Source organism: Musca vetustissima, unplaced genomic scaffold (assembly GCF_032173495.1).
Source record: "Musca vetustissima isolate MV318-11 ecotype Yass unplaced genomic scaffold, APGP_CSIRO_Mvet_v1 utg35390, whole genome shotgun sequence".
Lineage (NCBI taxonomy): Eukaryota > Metazoa > Arthropoda > Insecta > Diptera > Muscidae > Musca > Musca vetustissima.
Window position 1 is genome coordinate 81,239 of NW_026888960.1, and position 20,863 is coordinate 102,101.

Below are 20,863 nucleotides of genomic sequence, written 5' to 3' on the forward strand. Positions count from 1 at the left end.
ATTGTTTTGTCTTTATTACTCAACTACTTGTATTATTTAAGATAAGACCAAAAAAATATTTTTTTTTTAATTTTTTCTCAAGATTTTTGTTACTTTGATTTGTATGTTTTTGCATTTGTTTAGAAAATGGTTTCTGTTTGTTGTGGTGATTGTTAACATTTAGTGTTTTAGAAAAATAAAACATATAATAATACAATCTTTACACTTAAATTTAATCAAATGTTGAATTTAAAATTGTCAACGGGGGGAGGAGATTAAGTGACAATAATTAAAAAAAGTTTTGGTTTTATATTATGGCCAAATATTGGATGAGAACAGGGAGAAGAGACATCCCAAAAAATGTCAAGCATTAGATCTCTTTTTTTAATTTATTTATGTGTTTACAAATAATAATTATAATAAACCATGAGGAAAACTATTTCAGTTTAAAAAATACATATTACATTTAAGCAGAGAAATATGTTTAAAAAATCGTAATAATAATTAGAAATTCACTTAAACAATTAGACAGTTGTTTTTCTATTTTGTAAATATGGTTGTATGAATCAATCAGTTTAAAATGTTTGCCATTGTTTATAAAACTATTCGGAGGTTATTTAGAATTTTATTTCCATGTTTTTTTTTTTCATTTTCATTACATTCTACATTTAAGTGTGTTACTGATGTTGTTGTGGGTTTTTGAAATATTAAATATGCTGAATTGCGTGCGTTGTTGTTTTTGTTTTCTTTTCCATTTCATTTGTTGTCATCGTGGGGTGTCACCACATCATCTCTTGTAGACACCATCATAAAATGTTGATATAAGAAATGTTTAAAATGATGCTTGAGAGAGTGTGTGTGGAGAAAAAATGCCTTAAAAATTATCATATATCATATTTATTTTTTGTTATGTATGCGTATGGTTCACGAATCCTTCTAATATCCAATACGACTTCGTGTTGATTTTGTGTTTGTACTACTACTGCTGCTGCCGCCGCCTCCGCCGCTGCCTCCACCACCACCACCTCCTCCACTGCCACCGTAGTTACGTTCATCACGAGTACTGCGTTCGCGTTCACGTTCTCCTCGCTCACGATCTCGTTCGAATTTCTCATGAGAACGTTCACGTTCACGTGTATCGCGTACATGCGGTGACTTATCCTAATGAGAAATATACGTTTTGGGAATGTTTTAGAGAGACAACAATAAGTAAGACGTTGAGCAGTTGGTTTTTGTTTCAGGGGAATCTTACTCTGGCATGATATTTATCACGTTCCCGCTGCTGTAGATCATCGTCACCATTTTGCACTGTAAAGAGAATGGGGAGAAGGTGATATTTAATTTACGAATTGGTATAAAGAAGTAACGAAGATGTATTGGTTTCACTACAAGGGATTTTTAGGGCTTGTCTGCTTTTATCGTACATACTAAGTCTATGCAAAGAGGTAACTGTGACCTATATCTCGAAAGCCGGAGGCGAGTCACACGCTACCTAAGGACTATAGACCGATTAGCATTTCTTTCGTTCTACACAAGACAATAGAAAGGTTACCTAACTCGAAATTGAGAATACCATAAATTTGAATAAGATTAGAAAATCCCAACAAGCCTACATCGAAGGTTCTTGAAATCTATTTAAGGCCTAATATATAAATTTTTAAGCGGCTTCTTTATTTATTGATAATAGAATAACTCTGGTAGGCCTTCCATCAGGAACTGTATAATCTACAACACATTATGTTGCTTGACAGCATCCTGGTCTCACCGACGCTCGTCATCTGGACACACCCGCTTGCAATTCGGAGGGCATTATTTTGGGGAGTTTACAAGGATCTCTACTCCATTACGAGTCACTAAGGAAAGAAGTTCAGACCGGGGTAGCATAATTAAGGATGGAACGACCGCTGGCCTTGCATTTTGTGACCAACGTTTCTTTATCATTGCCCCAGGAGGTGCTAGCCAAAACTTTCAGAACATTATTCCTAGCCGTCACCTTCTGGTTGACGTAGTTGGAATGCGAGGAGAAAAGGAGGAAGACCACTCCAAGGATATTCAGATTATGAACGGTGGGGAAATGTCAAATTCTAAATTGGATTCTCGCGTCCAGGAAGTTAAAAGTGACACAGTAGACTTTGGATTGGATAATTTTAGATTGCCCTCCTGAAAGAAGTTGGTAATGGTGGCTAAATCGTTGGAAATTTTGCCCTTAGTTCGAAATAGCCGTACAGTCATTAGCGTACGACCCCACTGAAATATCTGGGTAGTTTCGGAAGATATATATGGAATAAAATGGGAGATAGGACACCGCCTTGAGATACTTCCATTTTGATCTTGCGATATTCGGATTTTTGCACGCGGAAATTAACGAAGAATTGGCGACCATTAAGGTAATTGGCTAGCCAACGATTGATATCGAAAACATTGGACAGATCTAAGGCTGCCAAAATGGTCCGTTCAGTTGGTTGTCGCTGATTGAGGCCATTCGCAATCTTGGAAGTAAGATCTTGCAAAACCATGTTGGTGGGTAACAAGAACGAATTGCTGTTTCAAGGAGGGAAGCAGGGACTCTAAAACCTGGGCTACTGGTAAAAAAGAGTAATCGGTTTATCTGGTTTAGAACTGGAATAATTTGAACAACTTTCCAAATATTAAGAATTACCAACTGTGAAATCGATAATACGAGGATTTTGGTAAGAAAACCCAGCGCTATTCAACCAATTTTCTTTAACATGCACATAAAAATGTAGTCAGGACCAAAGTCATTGGTTCTGGAGATAATTGCCTCTACTTCGCTGGATGTGAATGATAGGGGCTGCAAGTCTCCTTTAAGATTCTTGCATTTTCGGATAACTGCTCCCTTGATGTTCTGCGAAGATGGATGCTCAATGAAATGGGTGCAGAATTGCAATGAACATTTATTGGCATCTGAATGCTGAATGTTATTGAAGAAAATAGCAGGGATTTATTGTAGATATATGTTATGTATTCTATCTACAGAAAATTTAAAAAATGTCTCCTAAATCGGTCCACATATTTAATATAGGTTTAATAAAAAAAAAGTAATATTTACTTACCATCTCTTCGTCGTTTATGTTCCGAACTGCTGGTTTCTTCCAAACGCTCACGCTTTACGCCCCAATTTACGTTCTTTACGGGCATCTTTCTCTTCGTCGGTTAGCTTTTCTTTGCGCTCTTTGCTCTTGAGGCCGCGCTCCTTTTTCGATTGTTCACTATGATCGTCGAGATTTTGCTTCTGTAAATATACAAATTAAATAAATTATTTGAAACAAAAACACTTTTTTAAACATCAACACTTAGCACCAATCCACATAAATCTTTTTTGTTGGAACTTAACCTCAAATTTCGAATTTATTTAGGCCCTCGTCTTAATATTCATTACATTTTTTTTGTTTTGTATAAGCTAATCTAACTTTTAATATCCTTTCCAATTTTGTTTTTAATGAAAAAAACTTACCGCCATGACCAGACCCAGTGTGGACAGTTTCAAATGTTTTCAATATTTTTTAAAGCTATGTTCTGTTTGACAGACCAACAGTTTTCCCAACAACAAGAGAGAGCAGCAGCAGCTTTTGCAGGTCACCGAGAACAAACAACTTCTTCACACAAAGTCCAATTTTAAGGTTACATTAATTATTAGGTGAATGAACACACAACATCCATTCAATAGAATATAGAAGGAAAAATAGACAGCAGCATAAATTTGAAACGACGGAAAATACAGATTTGTGTCGATTCGATTTCTTCTTTTGGAATACACACAATTTTTAATGTTGATTTTGTTCTTCTCTTCGTCTCAGCTTAAACTTTGCATGTACTTGAACAAACGACATCCAACGACGAAGGCGAAAAAAGAAAAGACAGGTGATAGTTCAACGACGGGTCTATTAAATAGTGATGTTGTTTTTTGGTATGATGAAAACGTCCAAGCAATCGATTTATTGACATTTTGTACTTTTCAGCTCAAACACGACATATAGTTGATTTATTTCCCAAATTTGTTTTGGAACAAATGTGGTTGTAAAGTTCATAGCTTTCACCGACTTTTCGGCAATACAGTTACTAGCGTTGACACACCCACAGCAAGGTAATACAGCAGGTAAAGGAGGCATGTTATTTTTTCCCTATGTACATGCTCTGCAAGTTCGCCGTTTTTGTTATTGAAACTGCAATCGACCAAAATGGTAAGCCAAAATGCTAACTTGTTGACTGATAAGGCCAGCCAAATCTCTCAATCAGAATCACTCCATTTTTGGAATAAGATGACGTTGCCAGCTCCTAGATGTTTTCCATAACAGCAAATTCAAAGTTAAAGTTGATATGTTTCGATATTAAATTGTATTCCCTTTATATGACACAGTCGTGCGAATGAATCCTTCAATAAAATCCTTATTTCATGTTGATTTCAATCTCGTTAGCTCAGGCATCCAATTATACTCCAAATCTTTGTGCTTTTAAAGTGTTAGCTCAGGCATCCAATTTTACTCGAAATCTTTGTGCAGTATTTGTAGTGTTAACTAATTTTCTCCAAAACGGCTTCATATTAAATGGTAAGGATCTAATTTTCGAGATATCTTGAAGCTGAAGTTTGCAGCTAAACATCTTAAAAGCTCCATAGAACTTTGGCAGCTACAGGCATTTGTTAACAATATCGATTCAAATCGATGATCATAATTAGTTTTTCCACATCTCTCGTTATCCAAATAGGTGTAGAGGATTTTTAAAATTCGCAAAGAACAGAGTTAAAGGGAACAGAGTTAAATTTTGATGACTGATGATACTATTGGATACAGTTGATGATACCAGGTATTCTATTCAGTATCCATTCGAAAGAGTCCTCAGGGCCTAAGAAACGATGTGGCGATATGGATTATCACAAACTATCACGTTATAACAAACAAGATATTTTGAGATTTCCGTAGATCCTCTGTTGAAATTTTGATTGACGTATAATTGTCAAACATTTTAACAAATCAAGTAAACGGCAGAATTTTGTAATTTGCATACTCAAGTATATTTCTCGGCATGTTGATAATATTATTGGTTATATCTGATACATTGAAGTGGTAAGATTATTTTGTAGTAATGTATTAAATATGTCGCGTATTTGAAATCCGTTTTGGGTGAACAAAATATTACAGATGCCTGATATGGATTAGTTTTCGCCGAAACACAACATCTGGTAGCGTTTGCTTTTCAACGAAAGTTAAAATAAAATGAAGATACGTAAGGAATCTGATATAGATTTGTGAATAACTTTTCAACCGTCGCAGAAAGCTTCGGAATTCTACTGCAGCGAATCAGGTACTAATATCTATTTGTCTGCACGTTGATATTATGGGACAAGCGTCGAAGAAGGACAAGCATATATAAAATTATGAATACTGATGGCGATAGGTCTTCCATTGAATAACCGTTCTGGAATGTCCTCAGCTTACGAAGCCAAATATTACAGATGCCCTGATATGGATTAGTTTTCTATATTATTGTTGCTGTATGAGTCGTTTGATTCGTAGATACTACTATCAGATATTACAGGTGTCATGAGATGAATGCCGCGAATTTGTAATCCGTTATTGGTTGTGTTGCTCATTTTACTGAAGTAAACAGCTGTTTGACGTTACTGAGAACAATGATCTCAAAACTGTAGTAAAGTCACCGAAACAAATCACAGCTAGTTGCGAATGCATGTCAACGAAAGAAAGTTGAAATAAAATGCAGATAAGTCAGGAACCTGATCGAGCTTTATGAATAAATGTTTAACTGTCGCAGAAAGCTTCTGATTTTTATAGCGATTCAAGTGCCTGCATGTTGATGATATTATGGGATACAGCTGATGGCTGATCGTCGAAGAAGGACAAACATAGATAAAATTATTAATACTGATGGTGATAGACATTTCATTCAATCACCCTTCCTGGAATGTCCTTAGCTTGTAAAATGAAATATTACAGATGTCCTGATATAGATTTGTTTTCTATGTTGTTGTATCAGCCGTTTGATTCATAGATGCTAATGAAGGCAGGTATTCAACATCTATCAGATATTACAGGTGTCATGATACGAATGCTGCGTACTTGTAATCCGTTAATGGTTGAGTTGCTAATTTTACTGAAGTAGACAGCTTTTTCGTGTTACTGAGAACAATAATCCCAACACTGTTCTGAAGTCGCCGAAACACAACACAGATAGTTGCGAATGTTTGTTTGAAATATTACTGGTGTCCTGATATGGATTTGTTTAATATGTAGTTCAGCCGTTTGAATCGTAGTCCTCCACTGTCGATATCCTTTTTATTGTGTTTTATATTTTTCAATGGTATTTTTCGAATGTATGTAGATAGTATTTAATTTTGGAAGCCACATATCTATTTCAATGTTTTCTCCAGTTTTTATGCATATAATCAGCAAAAGTCACTCCTGATAGTAGGGTATGTTGTTACCAAAAATTGATTTCATTCCAATACGACATTTCCATCACTTGTATTCAAGGTCCATAATGTTGATATTATAGAAATTGTAGTAAAATCACATCTCTCATGGTCGACGATTTCCGAGGGCCTTTAAAATGTATCCCCAACATTTTTGTCTCAATTATTCGTTTAAATGGTAAATGGCCCTTTGGGCTAGGTTCTCGATTATGAAATGAATTTGTGCGATTTTCCTCACAGGCAATGTTTACAGCTGTCCTTTAGAAGGACGATGGATCCCAAATAGTATGTAGATATTTTCAACGATTTGATGGTATTAGCTGGACATCTTCGACTGTAAACACCAGAATGCCTATGACATAATTTGCAAATTGTAATCTTCATTATAAACGACTCGATGATTATTCAGCGTTGTGGAAAGTTGTTGTGGGCCAAAAGCAAATGTACTCCAGTTTACAATGACTTGTAGAAAATTATATGGACGGGAAAACTCAAAAACATTTTTTGAGATATGTTTGCCAATGGTTAACAGCATTATTTATATGTTTATTTAATGCTTCGAAGTATCTCCAACCATATGTATCGATAATATATACTGTAGATTTTTTATGTTATCTGAGGATCCTTTGGCAGAATATACACACCATGACAAGTTTAGTCCGTCGAAAAATTTTTTTTATGGACAATGCATTGGCCCAACGCACATATGAATGATTACCCAAGTTAATTCTTTATTGCTGTAACAGAAGGCGGTTGATTGTTGTCGTTATAGTAGGCAGTTGATTGATTGGTAAGGAATCTCGTGTGGTTGATAAAACTTGATGCAAATGATGGTCCAAATTTTGTCATTAGTATGAAACTAATATTCCAAATTAGTAATCTGTTGTTGTAGCTGGATGTATCTGCAGGATTCTTAAATATTTTTACATTTTATCCATCAATTTCCTCATTTAAGAAATATAATTTTCTTTAAAATTCTCCAGCGGTATTTGCTTATTTCAGCTTTTACATTGTGGCAGGTCCAATTTTATGAACGTTATTGATTAACATCGAAGGTGTTGTCGGGAAGCAGCATTTCGTTGTCCTCTTGAAATTTTTTCCAAGGAAATATTTTTTGTTTTCCTTAATAAAAGCTGATGAATGATTCATTTTTTGGAAATTAGATATGCTCTTTTGCTGATTCGGACGGACTATATTATAACGATCTTTTTCCTTGGATTTTTCCACTTTAGTATTATTGTTGCTCTCCGAAACGTTGATATTGATGACGCACACACACTTTGTTGTTTGTTCATTACACAGAAATCACCTCCCTCCTTTAATGTTGATTTTAATTTTTTTTCATTTTCGCTTGAGTTGGTCATTAGATGATGAAGTCCCTTAACACATATATGTTTATATATACTTAAAACTACAACTAATTTAATTCTTAAAAATTAATTATATACTTATAAAACTTTAATGTCAATATAAAAAATCCAATTCAATTAAATTGATGTATTATGTAAAACTAAATTCCTCTTCATTTCTGTTTTTGAAAAAATATATGTATATCACAAAATAAACGAAAATTAAATCCAATTCATTCCTACCCTATATATCTTCATCTCTTTTGTTGGTATTATAAAGGATACTTTTGAAATACATACATAGTTATGTACTTACCATTAAGGCCAATGGTTTATATATATATATGTGTGTAAGAGATTTGCTTAAAAATAGTATTTCAATTTTGAACAATGCAGAAAAGAAAACTCTTTCAAAATTTTTAATTAAATTTACATTAAAGATAAGGATAACGAAAAAAAAAACAAAAGAAAAAGATAATTCACTCTTTTTAAAACTTAAATTAAAAACAAAAGAAAAAATAGAATTTCAAATTAGGAATTAATTATAATTTTTCTTTTCTGCATTTTGGGCCAGCCAATATTTTTTTTTTAACTTATTTTTAACTTTTTTTTCTTCTTCTTCCAAATTCGGTGTTGATTATGTGTTTCTTCTAAATATACCCTGAGAGTTGTGTTCATTACTTAGCTTAAAACTTATAAGTGTTAATACTACTAGTACACAGGGCCATCAGTTGCAATAGTAAAGGAAACAAACAGAGCCAAACACATTTATTGTCATGTCCATGCGGTGGGTGGGTTGTTTGGTAAGAAACTTTGCTTAGCTGCTCTTGACTTGCTTGCCAGCGAAAAAGAAAAAACTGCAACAACAAAACGGTGGCTGTTGATTGTCATCGTATAGTTTTGATATTCTTGTTGTTATGTTGTTGTTGTTGTCGATTTCTTCTTGTCACTGCTGTTTCTTTTGTTGTTGTTGTTTTACATACATGTTGATGTAGATTTTGTTTTGTGGTTGTTGTAGTTGTTTTGAAGAAAATGCGTTGCTGCAGCCGCTGCAGTTCGTTCACACTCACTTAGGAAAACTACGATTCCACCAAAATACTAACCTTTGAATTGGAAGATGATGCATCCACTTTACGACGTTTTGAATCTGAAAGTGAAAGGAAAACAAAAACAAACAAATCAATAGTTTTATCCATCATTTAAAAAATTTTAATTTTTTATTTAGAAAATATTATCCGCATAATTATTATCCGTTTAAATGTTTCTATTAAAATTTTTTACAAAATAATCTCAATTTTTTTTTTCTATAGAAAATTTTTTCGGGGTAATTTTTTATCGAAAGGAAAAAAATCCGGATACATGTCGTATATAAAATATTCGAATATTTTTTCCTGTAGAAAATATTATCCGGATATTTTTTTCCTATAGAAAATATTAATTTTTTCTTATAGAAGATATTATTTCCTATAGAAAATACAATTTTTTTCCTATAGGAAATACTATAGAAAATAATAATTTTTTCCTATAGGAAATATTAATTTTCTTTATAGAAAATATGCGGATAATTTTTTCCTACGGAAAATGTTAACTGGATAATTTTTCCTATAGAAAATATTATCCGGATAATTTTTTCCCATAAAAATTTTATCCTGATAATTTTTTTCTATAAAAAATTGTATCTGGTTAATTTTTTCCCATAAAAAATTGTATACGGATATTTCCTATAGCACAAATTGTATGCGGATATTTTTTCCTATGGAAAAATATAATCCGTATAGTTTTTTTCTTTGGAAAAAATATTATCCGTATAATTTTTTCCTATAGAAAATATTATCCGGATAATTTTTTCCTATAGACAATATTATCCGCATAATTTTTTTCCTATACAAAATATTATTGGGAATTTTTTTCCTATAGAAAATATTATTGGGAAAATTTTTTCCTATAGAAAATAGTATGCAGATAATTTTCCCTATAGAAAATATTACACCGATTATTTGTTTCATGTAGAAAATTTTATCCGGATAATTTTTTACTAAAGAAAATAATATCCGGATAATTTCTCTTATAGAAATTTTTATCCGGATGTTTTTTTCTTATAGAAATAATTATTCGGATGATTTTTCCTATAGAAAACATCCGGATAATTTTTCCTATAGAAAATATCCGGATCATTTTTTTCCTATAGAAATTCTATCCGTATATTTCTCCACCTACCTTTTTCATAATCAATAACATCTTGACTACGTCGTTGTTGTTGTTGCATCGATCCAATACTTTCATTCGATACGGAACTCAAGTCCCGATCTCTGGCACGTTCGCTGCGGTCATAATCACGATCACGTGTTTCACGATCATAGTCATTCTTGTTACTACTGAGCGCGGCTGGTGTTGTTTCTATAATTTCGACGGGTGATTCATTGCGATAGCGTTCCTCACGACGTTTATCCCGTTTAGATCGGGACGATGAACTGGTTTCAATAATAACATCATCCAATATTTGGTTACGATGTGATTCACGATCACGTTCACGATCTCTTGGTTCCCTGTCACGATCACGATCCCTTGAGCGTTCATCCTTTTTGGAGTCTTTTAGAGAACGAGTACTACTATGACGATCCGTATCACGATCTGAAATGATAATCGGGGTTGGCATAACCGGTTCATTGCTGATATCGATGACAGTGGTCATGTTGCGCGCGCTGGCGGTGTCACTGCGATCTCCACGATCACGTTCTCCCCGTTCACGTTCAGAGGTGGCATTCGAACCCGAATTGAGTTTGATTATTTTCGAAGGTCGCTCAGAGCGTTCCTTGTCGCGTTTATCTAAAATTAAATAAAGAAATAATTATTGTTATAATCTTGTTGGATAATTTATTAGGTTGTCATTCCTTACCCGCTTTAATTTCTCCATTGCTGGTCTGTTTAGTTTCCGCGGGCAGGGATGGAGTATTGCTGCCATTACCGGTTAAATTAATAACAGCTGATATCGGTGGAGTTGTGGCAGCTGCTGTCGCCGTGGTTGGTGTTGTACTTGTGGCCGCAGCAGGAGCTGGCGTAGTTGGTGTTGTAGCCGTTGCCTGCACAGTTTCCGCTCGAACCGGCCGTTCTGTAACCTGATGAAAATCACTTTCCTTAATCATTTGTGCCGCCTTCGTCTTCAATTGGCCAATATAACTTGAAGCTATAACAAATAAATCCGGTCGTTTGTTTTTCTCCTCTTCCCGCACCTTCTCCACTTTACGTTCAATTATCTGCGCCAATTTAGCTAAGACCGGATAATGTGGCAAGATACGCATTAAGATTATCAAAGCATTACGAATTTGCATATATTCCTTGGAATCCAGACAGAATACGATCGCTTTGGTAATTTTATAATGCCATTTGTGACAGACATGACGATAATTTTCATAGCCCACATGATCATTGGCTTCAGAGAATTGATTGCTGACACGAAACTTGGTAACAAAGCCAGGATAGTTGGCACATTCCCGGTTGAAGGTGGCCTGATCGGAATGCCAACGCATTACAGTTTCCAGCATGGCACAGAGGAAACGTCCATAACGTGTAGCCTCATTCTCGGTGCAGGATGTTACCGAATATGTGATATCACAAAAGATCTAGGGAAATAGAAGAGAGAAGGAAGATTAATACAATTTACCCGATTACAATGAATCACAAAGGAGTCACTTCTTGAAGACTATTTTTCTATTTTTTTCTCCAAATAGGGTCTCCAAAAAATTATATGCATTAAAGATGTGTCCTTACCCTATCATAACACAGCAATGTGGAGAAATTAGCTGCTTTTAAATTGTGTATGGTATGGACAAATTTTGCACAATATAAGGCATCGAGGGCAGTGAAAGTACATCTGGAAAGATAACAGTAAAACCAGAAATTAACATCAAAAATTACTACTCAAATCGCAGCTCAACCTACCTTGGAAACAGACACAATTGTAAAAATTGTGTAATGGTTTCGTTTTTCGCCGACTTCGCGGAACGGGACAAAAACCAATTGTCCTTTTGTTGCTGTAAACGTTGCAGGATTTTATCAACATGTTCTTGCTGTTTCTTGCGTTCATCCTGCAGCTTATCCATGAGGGCAATATAACGTTCCTGTTCCTTTTTATTTTTTGAGGCATTCTAAAAAAACACAGCAAATTGAAAAGGTGAACTCATTTCTTTTATTTAGGAAATAATGGAGACCTTACCGAATCCTTAGAATCCGCCGCCATTTGTGACAGCTGTTTCAATTTGGTAATTTCCTTTTGATAACTATCATGCGGAACTTGTAAATCATACATGCTGAGAGACCAAAATGTTACAAAGAACTGGGGAGAGATGTCTTCCCAAACCTTGAGACCATGCAAAGGACGCACCGACTCAACAATGGGATTCATAATTAAATTGGTGGCCTCCAAGTATTTTTGCAATTTTTGATTATTGGTTAATTTCTTGGCATTGGGATCGGCTTTGCGTAATTGATCATATTTTTGCTAAAGTAAAAAATTAATAATTAATAAAAAAATTACAAAAAAAAAAAATTCTCACTCACATTAATTTGATGTGTAAACATGGGTCGGGCCAAAAAGAAGGCCACATCTGAATTGATATGATAATCCTGTAGCATGGCAATGATGGAGGGTAGCCGCTCCACATATTCATCTACGGAATATGAAGAACCCAGGAATGTACCAAACTGTACCAATGTATCTTGACATTGATCATAGAGTTTTCCCACCAATTTCAAATGCGATTGTGCCGTTTCCCGGTAAATAACACAATGTTTTTGTTGAGCCATCAGCAGACATAGAGTCACAGCCAAATCATGATTAGCCAAGGCATCTTTAAGACGTTGTGACGATTTTTTCGTATTGCGAACTTGACTGAAATAACCAGCCTGAGGAGGAAGAGTATATAATTTTAGATTTGGTAAGTAATGAAATTAAATGGGAACTTACCTCTCCTCTCAGCAACTCTCCGCCACACATGGCATTCAACTGTTCATTGGTCATTTCTTCGGCCGACTCGACACCAGCCATTTTTTGAACAATTTCTTTGAGGATCAGCAGGTCCAAACTGAAAGGAAAGAATTGGGAGGATTGAAATTAAATTTGGAAAATTAATTAAAATTTTCAGAAAAAATTAGATATCTGAATAATTTTTAGGGTTTAATCTACATATTTGAAAAAAAATAAAATCTTTAAAATTTTCTATAAATTATTAAGCTAAAAATATCTAAGGTACAAATTTTTCCGAACAATTTTTTTTCTATAGAAAAAAATTTTCCGAACAATTTTTTTTTTTTTTTTTGTATAGGAAAAAAATTTCCGAATACTTTTTTCTATAGGAAAAAAATTATCCGAATATTTTCTAAAGGAAAAATGTATCCGGATAATATTTTCTACAAGGAAAGTTTATCCACACAATATTTTCTATAAGAAAAAATGACCCGGATAACATTTTCTATATAAAAAAAATCCGGATAACATTTTCTATAGGAAAAAATATCCGGATTATATTTTCTATAGGAAAAAATTATCCGGATAGTATTTACTATAGGAAAGCTATTATGTATAAAATCGACATCCGGATAATATTTTCAATATGAAAAATCGATATCCGGAGAATGATTTCTAAACGAAAAAATTATCCGGATAATATTATGTATAGGAAAAATTTCTATAGGAAAAAATTATCCGGATAATATAAAATTTTTTATAGGGAAAAATGTATCCGCATAATATTTAATATAGGAAAAAAGTTATCCGGATATATATTTATAGAAAAATATTGGTCCGAATAATATTTTCTATAAGAAAAAATTATCAAGATAATGAATTCTATAGAAGAAACTATGAGGATAATATTTTCTATAGGAAAAAATTATCCGGATATTTTCTATAGGAAAACAATTTTGGGATAATATATTATCCGGTTATTTTTTACTACAGGAAAAAAATTTTGGGATAATATATTATCCGGTTACTTTTTACTATAGGAAAAAAAATATCCGTATATTATTTTCTATAGGAAAAAATATCCGGATAATATTTTCTATTAGATAAAATTATACGGATATCATTTTCTATAGGAAAACATAATCCGGATAATATTTTCTCTAAAAAAATAATCCGGATAATATTTTCTAAAGGAAAAAATTATCCGCATATTTTCTATAATAAAAAATATCTGGATAATATTTCTATAAGTAACATTTATCCTGACAATATTTTCTATATGAAAAATTTATCCGGATAATATTTTCTATGCGGATATTATTTTCTATGAGAAAAAAAATTGTCCGAATATTTCCTATAAGAAAAAATTTATCCGGATTACATTTTCTATAGAAAAAATTTATACGAATAATTTTTCTCATAGGAAAAAGGTATTTCTATAGAAAATTTATCCCGAAAATATGTTCTGAAGGACTTACTTACCTCTTTTGTGATTTCAATTGATTGGCAACATATTGCAACAGGCCACTCAGTTCGATGTTATATTTCTTAAAGATGGCACCACAAAACGAAGCCAAACTCTGCAACCACAATGATATGGATGTGCCATCGTGTTTAAAACGATCTCTATCGGCCATGGTTAGGGCCTCAATTAAACAATAACCCAAACAATCAAATGAGAGGAAAGTTAAATATTTCAAAGAATCTACGACAGGACCAATTAGATTATCATAGATTTGTATTTGTAAGAGAATCTAAAAGAAGAAGAAAAAATAAATATTAAAAATTGTCACAATAATCCAAAACGTATAGCTTACATAATCAAACAAAAAACCCGGAGCACAATGGCTGAGCTTGCCAATTTGCCTACCCAAAGGTTTGACATTTTCCTTGCTGACACGTTTCATAATGGCCTTAATGTGTTTTTGGGCCTTGCCGCGGCGGCGAATAAGTTGGGGATGCAAGAGGTAGGTGTCGTTTTTCCAGCGGGCATATAAAGCATAACTAAAAGAGAAATATAATCAGTATTGGCTACATAGAAATAAATTGTTTATTCTTATTACCGATAATGATATGGAAAATATTTCAAAACCGTCCATATCTCCTCAGCTATGGGACAATTGCAATCCAAATAGGATAGCGCCGGCAATATTGCCGCATCCATAATAGTCATTGTTTCATTGTAGAGAGTTTCTGATTCACTATTTGCTGGTGGTAAATTTTGACTATCCACACCCATATCCATGATAATGGTGCGCATAATACGTATCAATTTATACATTAGCACTGTATCATAGTGTAACGATGGACCCAATGCTATAACCATTGGGATAACATAACTCCGCAAATCACTAAAGTCTTTGGCTCGTATTTTTTGCAATAGCTTGGAGTCATCGGCTAGGCGACGTTTTTGTAATGTTGCTGCTGGGGAGATTTTAAAACATTTTGTACGATACAACTGATCGATACTGATGTGTATGAGTTCAGCCAAGGCCCGGGCTATCGGTTCATGTACCACTACCGATTGTTCGGGTAATTTTTTAATAATTCTCAAGGCATTATCCCAATCGCCTACTTTGAGTAGACCTTCGCATAGGCCAAATTTTTGATTGGCAAGATATTTTTCCTATGAAAGAAAGGAACGGTATTTTTAATTATAATGGAAAAGGGGAACTATTTTTTCACTACTTACTAAATTATATTCCTTTTCAGGTTCTGGTTCGGCGGGTTCTTTATCCTTATTGGTAACAATAACATTCATTTTGCGTACAAATTCTTTAGCATCAGCTATATCTTGTTCCCATTCACTGGTAATGGCACTATCCGTTGGCGAAAGCTAAAGAAGAAAAGTGGTATTTGAATTTTATTTTTAATAGTGAACAAGTTTTTCGATACTTACCCACACATAGATATCATTTAAATCTATCACACCATATTTCAATAACAATGAACAGACATGAAATAATGAACGTGGTGTTTTTGAATCGGCAAAGTAACGGAATTTATAACCCAAAACTTCACAAATAATTGAACCATTTGGCATATAGGCCCTGAGCAGTGGTATAAATAATTGCCAACGTTCTGGGCGTGATTCAAAGGACTCCAAAATGATATCCAAAACACGATTGGGATCCAAATTAAAGCAACCTGAAAGAAGAAAAATCAAAATAATACGAATGAATGATTCCTATTCGTCGATATTGAGAAAAATTGAATCCAATAACATTGAATGCAAACTCGAAATACTTCAATACTAAAGTAAATTTTTTCAAGGCATATATGTATTTTTATTTTTTTTTTTCTAGCCAAATATGACAGCCGTTCTTTATATGGCCGCTTTTTCGGTTAGAAAAAATATCGAATTTTTAAAAAATGAAAAATTGCCTCCTTACCAATTAACGACTTAATTATATCCATAATGCTATCTGAGGTAACATCATCCTCAAATTCTTGATTTAATTCCGTTATTAGTTTGGCATAGCCTTCACTTTCCTCACGGAATAGATTGAAACGTCGTTGTTTGTAACTAAGTAAAGGAAATATTTAAATTATTAAAATTTATTTTTTTAATTAAAAATATCCCACTTACTATAATTTAGTTTTAATTTTAATGAATTTCGTATAGAACACTTTATTCTTGACAATGCCAACTTCTTGCAGAGTATCAATTTCCAGTCTTTCTTTAATCAATTTATCCGGAATAACTTTTTCCAAATCCTTGAGAATTTGACAGAACATTAAACGCTCCTCCTGTATGCCATCGGTCATTAGAGATGTTTCCGCATCCAATACATTCACCACATCCAAGATGAGAGAGGGGAAGTCTTCATGAAGGGGCTGTAAAGATAAAAAATACATTAGAACTTGGTAAAAAAAGAAGTGGATTTTTATAAAAAAAAATTTAAAAATCTAAAAAATTTGGGTTTTTATTAAAACTTTTTTTTAATATCTAAAAAATTATGAAATAAAAAAAATAAGAACGATTATTGGCTGAATTATTTTGAAATGTTTTCAAACATCAAAAAAAAATATGAATTTAAAAATACATATTTTTTGAAGATCAAAAACAGGTGTTGTATCTTTTTAAATTATTTTTCCAAGACGAACCCTATTGAAATTGGGAAAAATCGGTTCAGATTTAGATACAGCTCCCATATATATTTTCGTCCAATTTAATGTAAATGGTGCACCCTATATATCTTTCGATTTGCGCGAAATTTGGCACAGCGTAATGAATTAGGTCTAGAATGATGTGTGTTAAGTTTCATGAAAATCGGTTCAGATTTAAATATAGCTCGTATATATATTTTCGTCAGATTTAAGGTACATGGTGTACCAAAGTCCCTATATATCTTTCGATTTGCAAGAAATTTGGCATAAGGTACTGTATTAGGTCCATAATGATGTGTTTAGATTTAGATATAGCTCCCATATGTAGTTTTGTCTGATTTTATATAAATGGTACACCAAAGGCCCTATCTATATTTCGATTTGCAAGAAATTTGGCATAGTGTACTGAATTAAGTCTAGAATGACGTGTGTCAAGTTTCGAGAAAATCGGTTCAGATTTACATACACCACCTTTCTGCAATGTTTTAGAGAACGGTGTGAATACTATTCAGACCTACTCGATATATTTAGAAGTTCAAAAAATATTTTTTTCCAAAATGTATTCTGCCCACGTGCCCGTTTATTTCATACATATTGACTTTCTTTCTCCCCCGTATATACTCATGTCCATTCGACTCTATAGCCCTGTAAATCATTTGTACTGTCTTCTCGAGCGTAAACAAATAATCTCTTAGATCCTCTGTCTTAATACATATGTATACTCTGGCCAATTCAATAATTCACATATACTGTTTGGGCCTTTAGATTTCTGTTTTTTATATATATTTCTCAATATCAACGACATTAATTTAAAAAAATTTGACTTGTTTCTATAGTAGCCATGAACGTCTTTAAATGCAATTTTTTAAATAATCCTGGCCTCAGGCCCTCTAATTATTCGCTTCGCCCATAGGGGCCAACTGGCTCCTTAGGTCTTACTTCTTTTCAAAAGCGAAGATAGCAGGTTTCACAAACATTCAAAGCATTTGTTATTCCAAGGAGATTTTACAAAAACCCATAGTTAGACTTTAGATTTTATATCAGATATTGATATCTACATTGTCAAAGGAATACAGATATGAATCTGTAAGCAACAGGTCCTAACGTTAAGATTATGAAAAGTTCCAAAACAACCAAACGATTTACAATTAAAACGGATCACCTAGTTACTACCCAAAATAACTTAGATTTTGTTGTTCGCTTTAGAGTCCTTTAAAACCAAAAAAAAATCGATACTGATAAAATTGACTAAATTTTCCACTCTTTATATCTTACATCTAAAAATACAGTATAAACTTGATAATCCGGACCTCAATAATCCGGATTATTCGGTAATCCGGACTGCATTTCACAACCCATTGCGTATCCTATAATCCGGATTGATTGACCTATTTGACTCAAAAATCCGGATTGTAAAGATACGTTACTTTTTATTTTAATAAAAAAATCGTTGCAAATTTAATTGAAAATGGTACCTATTATATTCAAAGTTCTTATTTTTGAAATGAATAATTTTCATTTTTAATAAAAGCATAAAAATAATTAAATTATCACCAAATTAATATAAATTTAAACCAATTAATAAAACTCGATAATCCGGATTGGGGTCTGCAATCAATTATCCGGATTAGCGAGTTTTTACTGTATTGATATATTATAAAAAATAAAGTGACCAATTTTTAAATTCCACTTACCACAACTTCACTCAGCGTATTCAATACGGTATCCTTTTTCAGGTTACATCGAACACCTTGCCACAATAGATCATATATGGCACTGGAGACACCAAATTTAAAATCACTCTTGGCTCCCATATATGGACTTTCATTGTCACGGCAATGTTGTTTTAAATATTTCAAACTAAAACGAAAATTATTCAAGAACACAAAAGTTTATGTTTTACAAACACAAGAAGCCAAGCGTTAGTTGTTTTTTTTTTGTAGTTTATGTGTGTCTGACTGACAGACTGTCTGCTGTCTGTCTGAGGAGATAAGCAGTTATTTGATTTCATTGTGGATAGGATGATGAAAACTATTTGCAATATTCATTTCCATTTTGTTTTTGGGGGGATAGACATGTAAGCAAATATGCCGGTATTATTGCAAAAGCTGGATCGTGGCATCCTTAGGAAATAATCTTTCTTTTGAGTATTTTTTGTGGTCAATTGAATGTGACAACAGAATTTACAGAGATTAAAGGGTAATTTCACCAAAAATAGTAATTCGGGTGCTAAAGTATGCTTCTTCTTCAAGTATAACTACAGACAAGAGAGCTAAATGGACAGACTGACTGACTAGGTAAATAAACGATTCCGTACAATTCACTCTTTCCCGACTTTTCGAAATGTTTAAACACATCCGGACTGAGGAGGTTGCCCGTGGTGGTTGTGCTGCTCCCGCCACCACCGCCGCCGCCATTTGTTGTATCCATTGCGTTGCGTCGTGACGACTTCGATGATTTGGTTGGTGTCGTTGTCACCAACGTTTTGTGGGTGCTGGTGGTGGGCGATATATTTTCCGTATTATTTGTTGTGGTACCATGCGTCGCACTATCCTCTCGGGAGGTATTTTCGCTGGAAACGTTGATATCACTTGAAGATGATGCTGCACCACCGCCACTAGCCGCCGTTGTTGTGTCTTCACCACTTTTGCCTTTTGCTGTGGGTTTTCTCAAGCGCCTCATGTAACCGCGTCGCGTTTTTTCGTTTGCACTACGCGATAATTGTATAAAACTTTAAAAGTTTTATACTTTTTGGGTGTTTTTGTAACGTCTCGGTTATGCTAAAATGCTTTTCCGTAAGCAAAATTCTGCTATGGCAAAAAAGCAAGCGTATATCACAAAAAAATTCACTTTAATGTGATGCACAGAAATAGGGATAAGTAAATCGAGATTTGACTAATCGATTAATCGACACTTTTTGTATTGAAAAGTCGAAGTCGACTTTTGATCTTTGAGGAAACCGCAAAGTCAATTTTCGATTTTGTTTATTAATGCTTGGTTTATTATACCAAAATTGTCCAAAAATTGCACATTCCAGAACACAACAACATTTAAATATAAAAAAAATTTAGTCGATTTTGCATCGGTCTACCGGTAGCTATTGTGACAGTTAACCGGCGTCGACTGGTGAATGTTTGACAACGGCGTCTGGGTTGCATATGCTTCAGAGTTGCCAAACAATGTCATGTAAAATGGCGTCTTTTATTTTGACGTATGGCAAAAGACATTTTCTTTGAATTGAATGTTTCTGATGTTTTTATACGCAAGATAATAATAAATACGTAATTTAATGATAATACCGTATAGAATATTATATAATATGCAAATATAAAGGGGACATTTATGTAAGGTTTATATACAAGATGATTCCATATCGACAATATTTTGCAAAAAGGTGTGTTTACCCTCCAAAAAAACAACCACAATAAAGGGAAAATCCGACTACAACTTTAAAAGTACCAATATGTAAATGATATAATTATTACAAGGTAGGGCCTATCTATCATATTGTAAAAGTAAAAATGTGTTTAAATTAAATATATTTGAATATACCTGAGCGGTACCGTTATATGGAAGCTATAGCAAAACGTAAACCGATATGTTTCAGTAGGAAGCCAATTAGGTTAAAAAAGGGTTAACATTCAAAAATACCGAATATTTGAGGGTATCGTTAAATTGGCCGATTAGTATATCCGATTTTCAATTCCAAATATCCTAATAGAAATTCCAATGTATTTAGTATTTTTTACGTATTAGGAATCTTCTATTTTAATATATATTCAAATCAGTTAAAATTTAGAATTATATGCAGATGGTGTCGTAATATGGGGGCCAACATTTCGGCGTTTCCACAAGTCTATGAGCTATTTGAAAAAAGTAACGATGTAGTTCTGTTTCATAGATCATTTAATTAATGAAAGCAAAAAACAATTTGAACTTTACATCAAATTAAAAAATATTCATAAAAAAGAAAAAAATAAGTGATGACAAAAGTGAAATTTAATTTTTAATTTT

General features: G+C 33.4%; 1 protein-coding gene across 1 annotated transcript; it reads right to left on the minus strand.

Annotated features, from left to right (window-relative positions):
* Positions 1 to 915: 915 nt before the first annotated feature.
* On the minus strand, positions 916 to 20,035 carry LOC133336749 (THO complex subunit 2). Its single transcript, XM_061545030.1, is given in 22 exon segments — positions 916 to 1,140; positions 1,232 to 1,287; positions 3,054 to 3,108; positions 3,110 to 3,232; positions 8,880 to 8,923; positions 9,994 to 10,602; positions 10,673 to 11,396; positions 11,545 to 11,647; positions 11,716 to 11,921; positions 11,990 to 12,274; positions 12,334 to 12,678; positions 12,740 to 12,857; positions 14,222 to 14,493; positions 14,557 to 14,743; positions 14,803 to 15,365; positions 15,432 to 15,575; positions 15,639 to 15,886; positions 16,132 to 16,265; positions 16,329 to 16,576; positions 18,544 to 18,709; positions 19,167 to 19,580; positions 19,941 to 20,035. Coding segments are annotated over 22 exon segments (5,364 nt in total).
* Between the last annotated feature and the right edge of the window lie 828 nt (positions 20,036 to 20,863).